This window comes from Tursiops truncatus, chromosome 8 (genome assembly GCF_011762595.2).
Source record: "Tursiops truncatus isolate mTurTru1 chromosome 8, mTurTru1.mat.Y, whole genome shotgun sequence".
Lineage (NCBI taxonomy): Eukaryota > Metazoa > Chordata > Mammalia > Artiodactyla > Delphinidae > Tursiops > Tursiops truncatus.
In genome coordinates this window covers 94,805,193-94,825,119 of record NC_047041.1, presented here as the reverse complement: position 1 = coordinate 94,825,119, position 19,927 = coordinate 94,805,193, and the positions used below count along the sequence as shown (strand labels likewise).

Genomic DNA, 19,927 nt, shown 5'->3' with positions numbered 1-19,927 from the left:
GCACACTCAAAAATGGTTAAGATGGTAAAATTCTGTTGCTTGTATTTTTTTTTTTTTTGTTATGTGGGCCTCTCACTGTCGTGGCCTCTCTCGTTGCGGAGCACAGGCTCCGGACATGCTGGCTCAGCGGCCATGGCTTATGGGCCTAGCCGCTCTGCGGCATGTGGGATCTTCCTGGACCAGGGCACGAACCCGTGTCCCCTGCATCGGCAGGTGGACTCTCAACCACTGCGCCACCAGGGAAGCCCTGTTGCTTGTATTTTAACACACACAGAAAAAGAAAAAAAGATGCCATTACTAAATAAATAAAGTTTCCCATTATTATGTAATGGTTGTAGATAATCACCAACTCCCAAATACTAGACAGAAGATTCTACAACACTGTTCAAGTGCAAATGATACAATCAGGTAAAGGAAAAGTACAGTTATCTGGATAGACAGGTTTTTTAGATCTTTTACTTACTTTCATACTGAAATGCTAATTTTAAATTTTAAAAATACGAGTTCTTCTTAGGCAGACAAAACCCATTTATCTCAACTACTTTCCCAATCCTCAATTAAAAGCACAGAAATATAAAAGCTATAAATAAACCCAGAAGAAGAAATAACAATGAAAGATGTCAACAAAATATTGGGGGGAAAAAGTAAACAGACTGGTAAAGGATAAAGGTTCAATGTTTATTTCTGCTCACTCCTAAAAAAAGGGTGGAGGACTTAAAAAGCATACACACAGACAAGAGATAACAACATCAAAGTTCGGGAAGGTAGAAAGTAGAAGGAATAGATAACTGACTAAGCAGAGCACAGCTGATATCCAAGCCAGCAGCGGGAGAAACCCTAAACAAAGAAAGCTCTTCTGAACCAAAGAACCTAAGAAAGTCTAAGGAATTAGTCACCAGGTAGCTACTAAAGTAGGGTGGCAGATGGGGCTGAAAACAGGAGGATTATTTGAAAGTCCACGGAAGAAGCAGTTAGACCCCACTCTAAGCCCTACACCCACTCCATGACCCCACTCAGACCAGAACTGCCGTTCCTTCCTAACGTTAGAAGGCTGCACATTGGGAGGTCCCCAAATGGTGGAGTAGGAAGACCCTGATCTCACCTCCTCTCACAAAACTTACAATTATGTACAGAACAACTATTGAGAAAAAAGACCCTGACCCTAACTGACCCTAACCTACCAGAAAAGATCTTCTACAACTAAAGATATAAAGAAGGAACCACAACAAGATGGGTAAGAGTGGGGAGTCCCAGTACAGTCACAACCCATGCCCCCGGTTGAGGAACCCACAAACATAAGAATAATTACCATTGCAGAGATTCTCCCCAAGGAGCAAGGGGTCTGAGTCCCACACTGGACTAACCAGCCTGGGGGTCCTATGCCAGGAAGACAAGCCCCCAGAATGTTTGGCTTTGAAGGCCTGTGGAGCTTACATCTAGGAGCACCAGAGGGCTGTGGGAAATAGAATGGAATCTCTTAAAGGGCACACAAACTCTCACATGTGCCGGGACCTTTAAGGCAGAAGTAGTAATTTCAAAGGACCCTGGGTCAGAACTACCTGCTAATCTTGAAGAGTCTCCTGGAGAGGCAGAAGGCAACTGGAGTTCACCCTGGGGACATAGATACTTGTGGCAGCCATTTTTGGGAGCCTGTTCTACCACATGGACACTGGTGCAATCACCATTTTGGAATCCTCCCTCTACCACTAGCATGGTGTGTGTGTGTGTGTGTGTGTGCCAAGGGAAGCCCCTGTTCAATGTTCTTGTCTTAAGAGATACAAGTAACTTTTCTCAAGAGTCCAGGGGAAAAGAAAAAAGTAAGAAATCCTGCGTTGTTCTATTATACAGTATGTGATACATACAGAAAGAAGTAAAGCAATGTGGCCAACAGAGAACAATGTATGAATGTAGGTGAAGAGTATATGAAAGTTGGGGCTTCCCTGGTGGCGCAGTGGTTGAGAGTCCGCCTGCCGATGCAGGGGACACGGGTTCGTGCCCCGGTCCGGGAAGATCCCACATACCGCGGAGCAGCTGGGCCCGTGAGCCATGGCTGTTGAGCCTGCGTGTCCGGAGCCTGTGCTCCGCAACGGGAGAGGCCACAACAGTGAGAGGCCCGCGTACCACAAAAAAAAAAAAAAAAAAAAAGGAGTATATGAAAGTTCACTTTAATATTCTTACAATTTTTCTGTATATCTTACATTTTTCAAAAAAAATCTAACAAACAAAATCCATCCTCATCAAATGGTCTATAGCAGGGTAAAGTTCTTAACTAACTTTCACCCAGCATAAAAGTTTTCTATCTCCTTGTAGACCTATTTCAAATACAGTTTTTCAAACATCTGAATGACTGCTCTAGCTATACTTCCAAGTTCCCATCACAGGATATCCTTGCCTTGAGAGTGAAGGAGACAAGGAGTTCAATGCACTGCGCCATGTCAGATATGAGTTTCAAAACTCGGAGGACATCCAACAACAATGTGGACTAAACTAATGTTATCAGTCACACCCCACCCCTGCCCACTACAGATACATAAAAATGCAAATAAGATATGACAATAAAAAGGTTTTGATACGCAGCTAAACCAGAAAGATTGAAAAATCCCAGGTTCCAGAAAAAAAGGTAAGTTAAAGCCATAGATATAAGGGAAAATTGATGCCAGGGAGCTGAGGTTTATGGAGAGCAAGGTCAGATTCTTATAATGAACACATGAGAACAAGAGTGGGGTGTGAGGGAATCATACCTCAAGCTTACGGGCAGGTAGAAACCTCCCCTGCAGAAAACCCCAGAGCCAAGTGCTCCTTGATCAGAGGCCAGAAGAATCCTAGAGAAGCAATGAAGAGCTTTGCCATCTATCATGGCAAGGTTGGGAGGTGGGGAAGTTACTCTCAAACCTTCAAAAGAATACATCAGTAAGGTACACAGATATAAGATCCAAAATTACACTACCTACATGGATGGTAAGGAAACAAAAAGCCAAGAAATTAACCTAAAAACTTGTCCAAAACCACTGAAACTCCTAGAAACAGGCAGAAGGAAGCCCGAAGGAGGCCTGAGAGAAGCTTTCACAGACTTGGATCATCAACAGCCTACTGCCAGGCCATTCATAACCCTTCCTTCCAACTTTTAGCTAGATGAACTCAGAATTTAAAAATCTGCAGATTGCACATGGAAATAAAACACCAAGAACTCAAAAGAACAAGACAATGTGAGAGACTACACATCTGAGATAGGAGACTGGGCAAGCTAAGAAGAAATACGCTTATTTATGAACTTGTTAAACACGTTGACTTAGAATGTTAAGGCAGTAGGTTAAAATTTTTTAAAGAATCACTTTATATAGTTTTTCTTAACAGAGTTATAATTCACATACCATAAAATTTACCATTTTAAAGTGTACAATTCAGTGCTTTTTAGTATATTCACAAGGATGTGCAACCATCACCACATTTTTATCACATTGAAAAGAAATCCCACATCTGTTATCCATCACTCCCCTTCCCCTTCTCCCTGTCCTTGGCAACTACTAGTAGGCTTTATTGCTATGGACTTGCTTATTCTGGAAGTTTCACATAAAGGAAATCCTATGTCACCTTTTTGTGACTTGCTTCCTTCACTTAGCATGTTTTCAAGGTTCACTCTGTATTTTAGCATGTGTCAGTACTTCATTCCTTTTTATGGCTGAATAATATTCCACTGAATTGGCAGACTACATTTTGTTAATTGACTCATCAAGTGATGGACGTCTAAGTTGTCTCCACTTTTTGGCTACTGTGAATAATATTCCTGAGAACACTCATGGGTAAGTTTTGGTGTTAACATATGATTCTCTTGGGTATATACCTACAAATGAAATTGCTGGATCATATGGTGATTCAACATTTAATTTTTTTGAGGAACTGCCAAACTGTTTTCCAAGGCAGCCATGCCATTTTACATTTGGTAATGGCTTAATTTTAAGATTAGGGTATATAATGAGTACGGAGATGACAGACATTATGAATGGGTCTTTTTTTTTTTCTTTTTTCTCCAAGTATTTCCTTGTTACTCCTTTCCTTTTTAATCCATAATATACAACCCAGATAAATAGGCTATTGCTGTATTCTTTAAGGTTTTTTTTTAATTTACAAAAACAATGGATAGTTCTTCTCTCAGAAGACAAATGTAGTTGTAATTTGTATGACTTCAAGCTAATTTTAAAAAGTTTTTATTATGAAAAATTTTACACATCACTCCGCTTCAACAGTGTAGAATAAGGTCTGCCCTTAGCCTCTGCCAGAAACGCAGGTAATTTCTCCCTGGAAGAAAATAATGTTGTCCTAACCCATAAATTATCTCTATAATTTTTCATATACAATTTCTGGCACATGTTAAAGTAAACCAGGCACTCAAGGAGACAAACACAAATGATCAAAATCCAAAAGATATTAGAAACACATTAACAGTTATCAGACACAGACCTTAAAATTACTATGCTTAATATGTTCAATTAAATGAAGCACAAAATTGAGAATTTGGACAGAGAACAAAAATGTACAAAAAGTAGGTAAGTATGATCCAGCCAGATTAGTAGGGAAACATAAAAGTGAGCAAAAGAGAATAACAGTAGATTATAGTAGGGAGTCAATGCAGATTCTTCTATAGGTAAAAATTTAGGGACATTAATCTGAATATAGAGAGGGGGAGATGAAATAAAGGGATTAGAGGCAGGAAGACCAGCTAGGAAGCCATTTCAGTAATCCAGATGAGAGTTGGTGATAGCACTGGATTAAGGTGAGGCAGTCAATAAAGGAAGGAAAGAGCAAATAATTTCAAAGAAACAACTGAATATTTTGGCAAGAGATTATACAAAAATGACCCCAGATAATACCTCCAGCCCCTAAAACTGGGAAAAGTTAATTAACATCAATTACTGAAAAAATAATTATGCTTTCCAATTTTTAACAGTTTTTAAATGTTCTGGATTCAGGCTTAAAAGCTCAGTATGGCAAATCAGGAACAGTTAATAAGAAAAAACGGTTAAGGGAGTTCCCAGCGGTCCAATGGTTAGGACTCTGCGATTCCACTGCAGGGGGCACGGGTTCAATCCCTGATCAGGAACTGAGATCCCGAAAGTTGGGTGGTGCAGCCATAAAACAACCCCACCCCCCAAAAAAAACCAGTTAGGTACAAGTTCAAAGGTAAAGAGAACAAAACTGTAATTTCCCCACTTTCTAGGCATCAGAATTAGTAAATCATAAAGATCTTTTTTTCCATTTAGAAAGTTCTTTGTAGACAAATGAGAAACAGAATGGAAAAGTTTAAACAACTGAAATAGTCTTCTACCAAAACAGTTACAAAGAAAGTCTGAAAATAAAGAAGAAAGCAGAGATACACTCACTTGGGAGGGAGGGGGGAAAGAGGAAGAAAAAAGAAAGAGGGCTTCCCTGGTGGCACAGTGGTTGAGTCTGCCTGCCGATGCAGGGGACACGGGTTCGTGCCCCAGTCCGGGAAGATCCCACATGCCGTGGAGCGGCTGGGCCTGTGTGTCCGGAGCCTGTGCTCCGCAAAAAAAAAAAAAAGAAAAAAAAAAAAGAAAGAAAGACAGAAAAGAAAAATAAAGCAGGGCCTTCCCTGGTGGCGCAGTGGTTAAGAATCCGCCTGCCAATACAGGGGACACAGGGTCGAGCCCTGGTCTGGGAAGATCCCGCATGCCATGGAGCAGCTAAGCCCATGCACCACAACTTCTGAGCCTGCGCTCTCAAGCCCGCGAGCCACAAATACTGAAGCCCACGTGCCACAACTGCTGAAGCCTGCGCGCATAGCGCCTGTGCTACGCAACAAGAGAAGCCACCACAATGAGAAGCCCGCTCACTGCATCGAAGAGTAGCCCCCGCTCGCAGCAACTAGAGAAAGCCCGCGCGCAATGAAGACCCGACGCAGCCAAAAATAAAATAAATACATTTAAAAAAAAGAAAAAGAAAGCAGAAGTGTCGATATTTATGACACTTCCAGACCAGAAGCGATGAAATGAGATTAAAAGGGACATTCAGTAACGATAATCTCTGAAAATATGATAGCCATAAACCTTTACATGTTAGCAATATAACAATAAAATACATGAAGCAAAAATTCCTAGAGATACTAGGAGAGCTTGATAAAACCAAAACTATACCTGAAGATTCAACATACCTCTTTGATATATCAAGTAGATATAAAAAATTTTTGAGGATCTGAATAATAAAAACAAGTCATTCATATATATATACACATATATATGGTGGCATATAGTGCGAGTCACTCAATCTTTCTGTACTTCAGATTCCTTTCTCATAGGGTTGTGGTGAGGATTAAATGAGATAGGTCCTGTAAAGAGTACTTGCCACATATGAGATCCTCAATAAAGCTCTTAGTTATCTAACTCTACCTTTCACATTATTCTCTTAGGTTCAAGGGACACCACAAACTGATCATGTTCTTGACCATTAAAAAACTTTTTTTCCAAGATGTTATTGCCCATAATTCAATAAACTAGAAACATAATAAAAAGTTAACCGTGTATACACTAGGAAGCTTTTTATAATAAATATTGAAATAAAAACCAGTTACAAATGATCTAGAAATTAACAAAATGAAGAATATTTGACAACAAATGAGACACAGCAAAAGAAAAATTCAGAGGAAAACTTATAGTCTTTATAATTAAAAAAAAATCTCAAATAAGTATGCAATTTAAGAAACCAGGAAGTAAAGTAAATCAAAAGAAAATGGGAAGTGGGAATAAAGATAAAAGACAAAAGCTGTGTTTGATTAACTAAGGAACAATTTAAAAACCAGTCTAAAGAATACATAAGGCCAATATCCGATTTCTTGAAAATTCCAACAGAAGTAGATTAAAGCATAAAAACACCCTTAAGCTTATATTTAAAACAGGGCATTTAAACCTCCACAAGTATTTCTCTACATAATCTCTCCTAATGACATAATAGCTCTGGGCAATACAGGAGGAAGGTGAGGGTGGCGACAAACCACCCTGGAAAGAATAATATGATTTTTAACTCTATTTCTTTCATATTTGCATGAATCAAAAGTCAAGAGTGAAAACTGTATTTTCCAAAATAAGAATACTGGGTTATCACTTCTATACATTCTTTATTTACCTTTATTTTTACTAAGATACTGTTGACAGACTGTGCATGTTGAGTTGTTTTTCTATGTAGTGGTGACTCACAATCTTCTCCCTTCTCTTGTAACCAAGGGCATATGGGGGACACCACCAGGGCAAAAGCAAATTTCTTGTGCCACCTATACTGGTATTTAGAGGCTTTCTCTAACAAACTGGCTCACATTTACTCTACAGTTAAAAACAATTATTTAAAATTAATTTTACATCCTCTTAAGGGATTTAAAATCTTTTTAAAGATTCAAAACTAATTTTACATCCCTTTAAGGATTTTAAATCGTTTTAAGATTTAAAACCCAAACTTCAAGTTGTTGTTTTTTTTTTTTTGGTGAGGGGTGGGGCGTGCACCACTTGGCATGCAGGATCATAGTTCCCTGACCAGGGATCAAACCCGTGACCCTCTGCGGTGGAAGCGTGGAGTCTTAACCACTGGACTTTGAGGAATTCCCAAGAAAAGTTTCTTTTTCCTCTTGGTCATAGAGGTCTAGTTAGCCTCCTCTGCATTCTCCCTTTGCATACACTGCCTTTATCCTGTCAGGGACTACCTGCAGTTTTTTGGTTTTTTTTTTTTTTTTTTTTGCTGTACGCGCGGGCCTCTCGCTGCTGCGGCCCCTCCCGTTGCAGAGTACAGGCTCCAGACGCACAGGCCCAGTGGCCACGGCCCGCGGGCCCAGCCGCTCCGCGGCACGTGGGATCCTCCCGGCCCTGCACCGGCAGGCGGACTCCCAACCACTGCGCCACCAGGGAAGACCTACCTGCAGTTTTTACTGCTCTCCACAATTTGACAAAGAGGAGGCAAGGACCAGTAACCCCGTGCACCCTCTCTTGTATTAAATCCATGCATGAAAAAATGAGGCCCTATGGAAATTTATTTTACTCAACACCCCAAGTTGGAAATTACTTCTAAATTATCCACATATAAAGTTTAGGCAAGCTTTTTCCAAGAATAAACTTTGAGTAAAGTATACATATTTTAAGACTCTAAAGTCAACATACAAGGCAAAAAAATCTTAAGCAATACAGTAGTTCAAATATTAGCTGAATAGCCTGCATTTCTTACTCAGTGAGTTTCTATACTTTTCTTCCATTAAAAAATAAAACCAGGGACTTCCCTGGTGGTCCAGTGGTTAAGATTCCTCGCTCCCAATGCAGGGGGCCTGGGTTCGATCCCTGGTCAGGGAACTAGATCGTGCATGCTGCAACTAAAGATCCTGCAGGCGGCAATGAAGATCCTGCGTGCTGCAGCTAATACCCAGTGCAGCCAAATAAATACAATTTTTTTTAATTTTTAATATTCATTTTTGGCTGTGTTGGGTCTTTGTTGCTGCGCGTGGTCTATCTATTGTTGTGGTGAGCGGGAGCTACTCTTCATTGCGGTGCGCGGGCTTCTCACTGCAGTGGCTTCTCTTGTTGTGGAGCACGGGCTCTAGGCACGCGGGCTTCAGTAGTTGCAGCATGCAGGCTCAGTAGTTGTGGCTCATGGGCTCTAGAGCACAGGCTCACTAGTTGTGACACATGGGCTTAGTTGCTCCACGGCATGTGGGATCTTCCCGGACCAGGGATCAAACCCATGTCCCCTGCATTGGCAGGCGAATTCTTAACCACTGCGTCACCAGGGAAGTCCCATAAATAAATATTTTTTTAAATAAATAAAAACAGGGCTTCCCTGGTGGCGCAGTGGTTGAGAGTCCGCCTGCCGATGCAGGGGACACGGGTTCGTGCCCTGGTCCAGGAAGATCCCACATGCCACAGAGCAGCTGGGCTCGTGAGCCATGGCCGCTGAGCCTGCGTGTCCGGAGCCTGTGCTCCGCAACGGGAGAGGCCACAACAGTGAGGGGCCCGCGTACCAAAAAAATAATTTTAAAAAACCAAAACCCAAAAAACTTAATTTGAATAATAAAGGGTCATAGAGTGAGGAATGCAGTGCTCCAACCACAGTGTTATTTTCATCTCTTCTATAATAATGTAAAAAGTGTTTAAAAGTAAAAGTTTTAGGGATTTCCAAGCATTACTAAGATTAAATAAGTTCCCTCCAGATAAAAATTCCAAAATAACTAACTTCCACTCCCAATGGAACAAAATGTAATTGCAGAGCTTTGGTAATGAACCTTATCAAGTGACAGCAATAAGTTCTATAGTGGTTGCACTTTCTGGTTAGTCAAAATTATCTTTGAAAACTCACTCATGTAGTAGGACTCATGTCTTTGGAAGCTCAATGTTAATGTCTTAGGCTTCTTTTTGCATTTAGGCTATGGACACCCTGCTCTGAGTCATGGAGGTCATAAGCTGATGCAGCTGGGTGGATGCAAGCAGGAAAGACAATGGAAAAAAGGAGATTTCTTGCCCCCACCTCCATACGGTACAATTCCAGTACGCGTATATGGCCGGACTGAATTGTGTCCAGCTGATTTTTAGTCCTTAAATAAAACAATATAATTTGGAGTATTTAGTAGCTGAAGATCTGCAGTTTTTGATCTGCAGTTTCCACTTGAGGGAAAAAAAATACAAATAATAAGAACTGTTAGGTGTAAGTAAAGAAATAGCAATTTGTATGAAATGTAAATCTCAAAAGTTGCCATAGCCGTCTTAACTTCTGACCCAAAGGGGTACAATTTGAAAATGCACTACATGCATTTTACTACACAGGTCAATACATACGACCTTTGCTTCATCACTTATTCATCATCCCCTGGGTATGAAAAATATTAACTCAGGATTCCCTTCCACAAGCACTTACAAGACTTCTGCTCGGCTGAAAAATGGAGTTGAAAGAAACAAACAAAAACATATAATTTAATTGGAGCCATGATAGCCACACATGAAAGGACTAACACATAAAACAACACACAATAACCTGGAGTTAATTTAGTGTAAAGAAAGGACCTGTTGTTTCTTATTATTGCACATCTCCCATTGAAGGTGTTCAATAAATTATACCACCTTAGGAGATGACTTTTAAAGTAAGTGTAATGAAAAAATAGGCACTTTTGTTCTTTAAATATTCGTTCATTCACATCCATTCCCCCGCCCTCCACCCCTCTCTCTCTGGCTGTGGGATGGCCAGAGAGGAAGGAACACTAAAAGTGAAACGCTCCACTGAATTGACCAGAAAAACTTGGTAAATAACTGAGTGAGAAAGTGAAAACTGAGATGAGTTAGTGATGAATCCAAGAAGGTGCTTAGCCACTTACCCAGAGATTTACTTAATGAGAATGGATCGCAGGTTTCCACAGGTCATTCCACTGCCAGTAAGAGAGTCGTGAACCTTGGGTCCCTTTTTGCACTAGTCAACAGTCACCCTCACCTACACGCGGAGTACATATTTGGCACTCAACAAATCTTGATTGAATGAAAACCTATCTCATTCATACTGGTACCCAACCACAGAGTTATGGGCCCACAAATTCCTTCCAAAATGCCTTTAACCCAAAGAGCTGAGAAAGCAGAGTCGAAAGCTCTGGGCATCTCTGTAAGGACTGGAAATGATCAAGGGCCAATGAAGCCTACAGTAACCCGACTTCCCAAAGAAAGCTTAGGGGACTGACCTACAGCTAATAGGCTTCGGCTTCGCCAGGACGTACCCGACAGGCCGCAGGCCGCAGGTCCACAGCCTCCCACCCGGGGGCGCTGAGAGATCCGGGGGTATCCCCCCTAAAGTTAGTACCTGTGAAGCTGCGACACAGAGAGTGGCTCGGGGCTCTCATTACGGAGGCCGGGGCCTGGGGCCGGCCAGCTGCGCCTCCTGGCTGAGAGCTCCGCGCTCCGGAGCTGCACTGACAGCACGGGTCGCAGATAATACCTCACGCCTCAGGAGCCTCGTGGCTCGCAGGCCCCGGGAGTTTCGTTCCCAAGACTGCGCGAGTTGTCGCACTCACGTCTACAGGCGCTCTTCAGGGCTTCCCTCACAGCTCAAGTGATCACTCCTGCCTTCAGCCCAGCAGCCGGTCGCTTCCCGGCGCCGCCATCGTTACTGTTTGTTTTCATCCGCTTCGGTGACGGCGGTGGGAGGAAGAGGGCTATGGGGGAAATACAGCTATCTAACCTCAGCCGCCCTTTCGGCACAGTATGGATGACCTACTTAATCTCTTTCCTGTTTGACGTTCCCATAAAAACTGGTTTCCTTACCATGTAAGTCCGATTCACCAATCTCTTCAAGCGTCTCAGAAAACAAAGGCGTAAAGAGGCGGTCTTTGAAAGAGCGTGAACCTTTGGGCCGTGTGTGGAATGTGCGCCGGCGAATCGCAGGTTGCGGCGGCAGCGGCAGTGAGGACATGGCTTGGGGCGGGCGGTGACGCGAGAGGGCGGTGCCTACAGAGAGCGCCGTGGCGGCTTGTGCTCGGCCGCCGGTTCCGGAGGAGGGCCGGACCCGGCTGGGTGGGTGGGAAGTGCGGCTGGTAATCTGGCAGCCGCCGAGAGGTGGGTGAGCGGCCTCGGCTGACTTTGAGTGGCCGGGGCAATCACACTTCCGTATTCATTTCTAAGACATCTTTTTAAAAGCCTTAGAGGTGGAGTGTCCTCTCAGCCCTAGCTCTCCCAGCCTCTTCTTTTGCGCCTTCCTTCCAACCTATCTGGTCTTCCCTACTTCCTTTACCTCAGCCTCACGATTTGGATTTCTTGGGGTGAGGGGAAAGGCTTTTGTTACAACACAGAATCTCCCGTCTACCAGCCTGGGTCGTGGGCGGTTTTTTGCCCCTTCTTCCCTTGTTAGACTAGTTTGAACAACGACACTCCCCCCTCCCCACCCCCATCTCTTACCCCTTACTTATCAGGTGGAGCCAGAGGGCTTTGGGTAATGAATCCTGCCGTGACTAATCCCTGTCCTGGGTAGCTATGACTTACGTCAGTTGCTTCGTGGCCTGTATAGTTAGGAGCAGACCTCTTTTACTTTGTGGATAATTATGCCATCACCTCCATTAATCTTTTGTTCTTCCCAATGCAAATGCCAGGCATTAAATGAGCCACCAAAATTCAGCTCCCATTCTCCTTCATACCAAAGCAAGCCTGTTGTATTGCCATGAGTTAGTGGAGAAAAACCGAGTTACAGTTATAGCACCTTTTTTTTTTTTTTTTTTTGTACGCGGGCCTCTCACTGTTGTGGCCTCTCCCGCTGCGGAGCACAGGCTCCGGACGCGCAGGCTCAGCGGCCATGGCTCACGGGCCCAGCCGCTCCGCCACATGAGGGATCTTCCCGGACCGGGGCACGAACCCGCGTCCCCTGCATCTGCAGGTGGACCCTCAACCACTGCGCCACCAGGGAAGCCCTGATGTGGATGATATTTAAGGTCTTTATTGAATTTGTTACAATACTGCTTCTGGTATTTTTTGTTTTTGTTTTTTTATGTTTTTGGTTTTTTGGCCGCAAGGCATGTCGGCTCTTAGCTCCTCCACCAGGGATCAAACTCGCACCCCCTGCCTTGGAAGGCGAAGTCTTAACCACTGGACCGCCAGGGAAGCCCCTGAATCACTTTAAAGTCTTTGGTAGGTTTCTAATGTGTTTCGTTTTTTTCTTTAACCTTTACAGAGAGAAGATTATAAATGCCAGAGCCATTTAAATGATGGTTAGCTGTTGAATTCTGACACTTCCTTAAATACCTTCTTGCACCAACATCTTCAGTGGGAAGAGTTCAGGAAAAGTAGCAGAGGGAAGGAGAGACAACAGTTACATGTACCATGGCTATACCAATAACAGTACTTGACTGTGATCTCTTGCTATATGGCCGAGGTCACCGCACATTGGACCGCTTTAAGCTGGATGATGTGACAGATGAATACTTGATGTCCATGTATGGGTTTCCTCGACAGTTCATTTATTACTTGGTGGAGCTCTTGGGGGCCAGTCTCTCTAGACCTACTCAGAGATCCAGGGCTATTAGCCCAGAGACACAGATCCTTGCAGCACTGGGCTTCTATACCTCAGGTTCCTTCCAGACTCGGATGGGGGATGCTATTGGAATCAGTCAGGCATCTATGAGTCGATGTGTTGCCAATGTCACCGAAGCGCTTGTGGAAAGAGCTTCGCAGTTCATCCGCTTTCCAGCTGATGAAGCCTCCGTGCAGGCTCTGAAGGATGAATTCTATGGGTTGGCAGGGATGCCAGGGGTCATAGGGGTGGTTGACTGTATCCATGTGGCAATCAAGGCACCAAATGCTGAAGACCTTTCCTATGTGAACCGCAAAGGTCTTCATTCTTTAAACTGCCTCATGGTGTGTGACATCAGAGGGGCACTGATGACTGTGGAAACAAACTGGCCGGGGAGCCTCCAGGACTGTGCTGTGCTGCAGCAGTCTTCTCTCAGCAGTCAGTTTGAAGCTGGGATGCACAAAGAGAGCTGGCTGCTTGGTAAGTCTGCAGGTGTAAATGCTTCATTTTTGAAACTATAAAAAAAAAGTTTGGGCAGAGTAGAATGAAATATAGGGGTCTATAGACCTGAGACTCAGTCCTGTTCTGTTTTAAGCACGACCTCAGATGAGAACTCTCTGAGCCTTAATTTTTTTTTTTTTAAGCAGGACTGAAACAGAAGTAATGTCTTTTTTTTTTTTTTAAGTCTTTATTGAATTTGTTACAGTATTGCCTCTGTTTCATGTTTTGGGTTTTTGGCCTCTAGGCATGTGAGATCTTAGCTCCCTGACCAGGGATGTAACCTGCACCCTCTGCATTAGAAGGTAGAATCTTAACCACTGGACCACCCCAGCCTTAATTTTTTTAAATCAACATTTAAAGGACACTTGTTAACATTTAAAAACATACAATTTGACCCAGCTCTTCTTGGAGGTACATGTTCAGAAATATGTAAAACAAAATTACAGGCATTTGCATCGCAGCAATGTTTTGTACTCACAAACAACAATAGCAACGACAACCCTACAAAAGCATTCCCCTTAAATATAGCCAAGATACTTATCAATGCAGATCTGGTTAAATATAGTACATCCATACAATTGAGCCTTAATTTTTATCATCTGTAAAATGGTGAAAATAATGCTAAGGGCAGTAATACCTATTGTTAGGATTAGGGAATATATATGAAAGTTCACTCTAAAGTATTGTGAAAATGTATTATTTTTGCCATTGGTGATTGACACCATGATATCTGTATGAAAATGATAGTAGACAGTGCATTTATTCAGTTCTTATGGAAACTCACTTCATAGATCTGTTTGCCTGAGTGCCCTCGGAAAGACTGGCTTAATGATCTGAGTAGGACAAAAACCTATTCAGTACTGAGCAGTGCAAACTGATGTGACTGTAGAGCTGGGAGGAATACAGTTAGTTAACAGTGATAAAACCCTCGAGCCTGGCAGCTTTTTTGTTGTCTTTTTTTTTTAAAAAAAAGAACCATTCTATGTAAGCAATAGGACAAGGGTTATCTTGTACACAACATGTTATGTGGGAGATGAAGGCACATTAAGGATTGGAAGACCTCTCTTTAAGGCCACTAATCATGTCTGCACTGCACATGTTCATAACACAGTGTTTTACATGTAATAAACACTCAGGAATTTTTCTCTTTAATGTGCTGATTGGCAGTTAAAGAAAAACCTCCCCTTGGGACTTCCTTGGCGGTCCAGTGGTTAAAACTGCACGCTTCCACTGCAGGGGGCACAGGTTTGATCCCTAGTCGGGGAACTAAGATCCCACACGCCACACGGGGCAGCCAAAAAAAAAGAACCCTCCCACCCCTGCCCACTGTTCCAGGTGAGGAGAAGAGACTGCTGTCACACTGATTGGTTTAGAGCTGCCAGGGTACCATGAGTAACATCTTGGAACTTAACTGATTTTCTTCAGTTGTTGCTTCTTTTTTTTTTTTTTTTTTTTTTTGCGGTACGCCGGCCTCTCACTGTTGTGGCCTCTCCCGTTGCGGAGCACAGGCTCTGGACGCACAGACTCAGCGGCCATGGCTCACGGGCCCAGCCGCTCCACGGCATGTGGGATCTTCCCGGACCGGGGCATGAACCCATGTCCCCTGCATCGGCAGGCGGACTCAACCATTGCACCACCAGGGAAGCCCCCAGTTGTTGCTTCTACACACTGTTGTCAGTGCCCCACCTTCTCGTTACCCTAGTGGAACTTTGTCTTAATCCCACCTTTTGCCTACTCTGAATTTTCAAATTCCATTTTCATACAACTCACACCAAGAAGTGAAGGGAAGACTGCAAGTGTCTCATCCAACTACTTCTTCCACAGCTGGGGAAGTACTTGGGTTCCAAGCTGATTTCTTATGAAATCACTTTGGTACCCTAACTCTAAAGCCAGCTAAGGGGACTTCCCTGGTGGCGCAGTGGTTAAGAATCCGCCTGCCAATGCAGGAGACACAGGTTTTAGCCCTGGTCCGGGAAGATCCCACATGCCGCGGAGCAACTAAACCCGTATGCCACAACTACTGAGCCTGCACTCTAAAGCCCGCGAGCCACAACCACCGAGCCTGCATGCTGCAACTACTGAAGCCTACACGCCTAGAGCCCATGCTCTGCAAAGAGAAGCCACTGCAATGAGAAGCCCCTGTACTGCAACGAAGAGTAGCTCCCGCTTGCCGCAAATAGAGAAAGCTTGCGCGCAGCAACGAAAATCCAACGCAGCCAAAACAAAAAAAGAAAAAAAAGATGGTTGATTTTATCTTAAGAACACCATCAGATTTGTAGAATGGTACTAGATTTGCCAAACCTAGAACTAGCTGTGATTCCCCCTTTTTTTTTTGGTTTGTTTGTTTAGCATATTTTCATCTTGGGTGTCATCCCTTCATGTCCTCATTCTCGTATGCCCCTTCAGAGGGCATCACCTAATTCCTCTTCTCTAAATGTACCTGCTCCTACAAACAATTCAGCCTGAGTTATTTCTTCAGCTCTTGGGCTAGTCTTGTTAAGCAGCTTTGGGTAAGATCTGCCAGAATGTCTCTTGGATGACTGATCATGTAAGCAATTGTAGTCTGTTTAGGAATTCTGTTCCTAATCCCCTCCCGAGTGTCTGTCTGCCAGTGGTGCTTGGATTATAACCAGTTAATGATGATGCAGCATTTTATAAGAGGTCTACATTAACTAGCTTGTCTTGTATGTCTTCCCAATTAAGGCTCATACTGTTTCTTAAGAGACGTTTAACAAATATCTAGTATCTCTTTGTTTTGCTAGTCATCTTAAATGTTTTTCTTACTCTCTTTTACAGCATTATACCATTGTTTTAGTGACTTTGAGTCTGACATTATTAGCATTTAGTGACTAGCTCCTTCCTCTTCCTGTGCCTAACATATCAAAGGATGGGTGACGTTTATTTTTATTTTCTCACTTTTAAAATAAGGTCAGTAGTATCTGCCTAGTGGAGTTGGGATTGGACAAGTCATAGATATTATTTTCATTATTATTTACAACATCAGTTTCTAAAATTCAGTATTTAGTAGGGACAAGTTCAATTAAAATAGGTTGTACTTAGGAGGAAAAAAGTCAGCTAAATATACAATTTGAAAATTTTGTGAGCCATCTCAGATATTTAAAGTTAATCCAGTATTCCTAAAACTAATACAGTGTTATATGTCAATATCATTCAAAATAAAGTTGGGACTTCCTTGGTGGCACAGTGGTTAAGGATCCGCCTGCCGACACAGGGGACACAGGTTCGAGCCCTGGTCTGGGAAGATCCCACATGCTGCGGAGCAACTAAGCCCATGTACCACAACTACTGAGCCCACGTGCCACAACTACTGAAGCCCGCATGCCTAGAGCATGTGCTCCACAACAAGAGAAGCCACTGCAGTGAGAAGCCCATGCACCGCAACGAAGAGTAGCAGCCAAAAATAAATAAATAAATAAATTTATTTTAAAAATAAAATAAAATAAAGTTAACCCATGGGGAATTCCCTGGCAACCCAGTAGTTAATACTTGGCTCTTTCACTGCCACAGGCCGGGATTCAATCCCTGGTCAGGGAACCAAGACCCCAGAAGCCGCATGGTGTGGCCAAAAAGAAAAAAAAGAAATGTAAGCTCCTAAAAGAAAGGAGTGCTATATGTTTGGAACAGTGCCTAGCACTCTCTGAACAATCCATAACTGTTTACTGAAATTGATGGTGGGTGAGGAACACAGCAACTATACAAGTTGGTATTCTTCAGGTCTATTTGTCTCAAATTTCTAAGGGGTTGTTCCTCTGAGACATTTCATCTTCTAGATTTAGTGAATCAGGACAATTAAACATTATAGAAACATTGCACTATTGTAATGGGACATTGCACCCCAGTTTTGTTTTGGTTTTAGCACTTCCCAGGATTATTCCATAAAGAAGTCACTTAAGGGAAATGCCTTGTGTATATTATTTTAATTGACTTCTGATTTTATTTCTTTATCCCTATTACTACTTGCATCATTATATTTATGGTCTCCTTGTTAATGTGAAATTCTACCTGTTCCTCTATTACAAAGGCGTGGTTCTAATGAATGTAATATCTAGGAAGGCAGAACACCTGAGTTCTCATCTCTGCTGGGAGTTTTCTCTTATTCTTCTTAGCACTGGGAGATTGAATGATTATTGTCTATGAAATACTCTGAAATCCCTAGGTAGTGCTTTCAAACCTGACATTTTAATGGTAAAGTCAGAGATTTTTCCTCACAAGTGTTTTGAGGTCTCCTGGCAGAATTCTCTTTTTCTCTCTTGCACTCTTGCTCTTTAGAGATTTTGAAGATTGGCTTGCTATGTGATAGTTTCTATTAACCTTTTTTATTTTAAATTTATTTTATTTAGTTTTGGCTGCATTGGGTCTTCCTTGCTGCATGCGTGCTTTCTCTAGTTGCGGCGAGCGGGGGCTACTCTTCATTGCGGTGCGTGGGCTTCTCATTGCGGTGGCTTCTCTTGTTGCGGAGCACAGGCTCTAGGCACACGGGCGTCCATAGTTGTGGCTCGCGGGCTCTAGAGTGCAGGCTCAGTAGTTGTGGCACACGGGCTTCGTTGCTCCGTGGTGTGTGGGAACTTCCCGGACCAGGGCTTGAACCCTTGTCGCCTGCATTGGCAGGCGGATTCTTAACCACCTGTGCCACCAAGGAAGCCATATTAACTTTTTCTTAAAGAACAATATCTCTGAATTCAGAAAATCCTGGAATTCCCTGGAGGTCCAGTGGTTGGGACTCCGCGCTTCCACTGCCGGGAGCCCGGGTTTGATCCCTGGTCAAGGAACTAGGATCCCACAAGCAGTGCATCGCGGCCAAAAAAAGAAAATCCAGGAATTTCATTTCCTCCAGTGCCTTCACCTCTGTCCTACATTCTTTCAGACTTAGCTTTCTTTAGCCGGGTCAGCTTTTCTCTGTTGGTTTTAACCAAGGGTATTCCCAGCCAAGACTCACTCTGGTCTTCCTGCTCGTGACTAGCTATGGGCTCTTTATCACAGCATTTCCCTCTTCACTTCCCTGGTGTGCTTTGGCTCCGGAAGCTGTTGCATTTTCTTGTCCATTCTCTGTACATGCTCCTGGATTTTCCTTTTTGTTTGTATTCCAGTTATAAACATCTGTGATGTCTTTGGGCCTTCCCCACAGGTGACAGTTCCTTCTTTCTCCGCACCTGGCTTATGACCCCACTTCACATTCCCGAAACTCCAGCCGAATATCGCTATAATATGGCCCATTCTGCAACTCACAGTGTGATTGAGAAGACTTTCCGAACCCTCTGCTCCCGATTCCGCTGCCTGGATGGATCCAAGGGGGCACTGCAGTACTCACCGGAGAAGTCCAGCCACATCATCTTGGCCTGCTGCGTCCTCCACAACATCTCCCTGGAGCATGGGTTGGATGTCTGGTCCTCTCCAGGGACAGGACCCGTGGAACAGCCTCCTGAGGAAGAGTATGAGCACATGGAGTCCTTGGACCTAGAGGCTGACCGTATCCGTCAGGAGTTGATGCTCACTCACTTCAGCTAATGTGGAAGGTGGGGAGCGGGGAGGCTTTCCAGAAGGAGCTGTGACAAACTTTCCCTCTCACCACCCCCTACACAGTTCCATCATCTAGCATAACTGAGCGTGTGGACACTTGTCACAAACTGACATTTAATCTGCGTGTTTTAGAAAGGTTGAGGCTAGGCCAGAATATCTCGATTCATTTGCAAGTTTATTAACTAAACCAAAACCTCCGAGACAACAGTTCTCTACTATCCATTGAACACCAGGTTAGCACCACTCACTCATTTGAAAGTTCCTTGGTTGCAGACGTTTATATCGTGCTTACAAAATCAAAGCAGTTATCTAGAGATTTCAAAAGAAAACAATATTTGTCCTGAAATATTTGGATGGCATTTTAGCTTTTCTACTTTACTACCTATATAGGCATAATCTGAGGCAAGTGTGAAGAGTAAATTTCAGTTGGGAAATGGTCTTCTGACATCAATAAACGGCTACTAATGTGATTTTTCAGCTTTGTGTTTTTAAGAGGAGGTTAAGGACAGTCCAAAACCTCCATCTTAATTCTGTCTGTAATAACTGAGCTGTGACTTGGACCTAGTTCCCAGGGAGAACATCTGGACTCCAATCTCTTACTTCCAACCCTGAGTAGGAGCTAAAGGCTAAATGGGTTTAAGAATTCAATCAGCTTAAAGAAGAAAAGTCAAATAGAGACAAAATAGCAAGCTTACACTTTACAGGGATCTAAAGACCCTGATAGATTGATGGGCAAAGGAAATTCACCCAGGTTTAGACAGTCCACATCTAAATAGATCACATTTCTTATGATCATGATGTTAGGATGTCTTTTGGGCCATTCTGCTTTGAAATTCCTTGTTCAGAAAGAAAATTTAGGGGATACAGA

The 19,927-nt window shown here is 43.1% G+C and overlaps 2 protein-coding genes across 13 annotated transcripts in view; one reads left to right on the top strand and one right to left on the bottom strand.

Annotated features, from left to right (window-relative positions):
* ATG13 (autophagy related 13) overlaps positions 1-11,199 on the bottom strand; it is a 61,756-nt gene extending 50,557 nt beyond the window's left edge. For 2 of the 12 annotated variants that reach the window (XM_073808878.1, XM_033860602.2), the window contains exons 1-2: positions 10,825-11,195; positions 10,352-10,464 (exon numbers count right to left, since the gene is read on the bottom strand). The gene's annotated coding sequence lies outside the window, so the exon portion shown is untranslated. Of the gene's footprint in view, positions 1-10,351; positions 10,465-10,824 lie in introns of all 12 variants that reach the window. The other 10 variants (XM_033860598.2, XM_033860594.2, XM_033860596.2 and 7 more) reach the window with 10 other exon arrangements.
* Positions 11,200-11,450: 251 nt separating this feature from the next.
* HARBI1 (harbinger transposase derived 1) lies at positions 11,451-19,529 on the top strand. Its single transcript, XM_004313063.4, has 3 exons — positions 11,451-11,576; positions 12,682-13,500; positions 18,668-19,529. The coding sequence occupies exons 2-3, from the start codon at positions 12,831-12,833 to the stop codon at positions 19,045-19,047; spliced, it is 1,050 nt and encodes a 349-aa protein (XP_004313111.1). The 5' UTR covers positions 11,451-11,576; positions 12,682-12,830; the 3' UTR covers positions 19,048-19,529.
* The last annotated feature ends 398 nt before the right edge of the window (positions 19,530-19,927 follow it).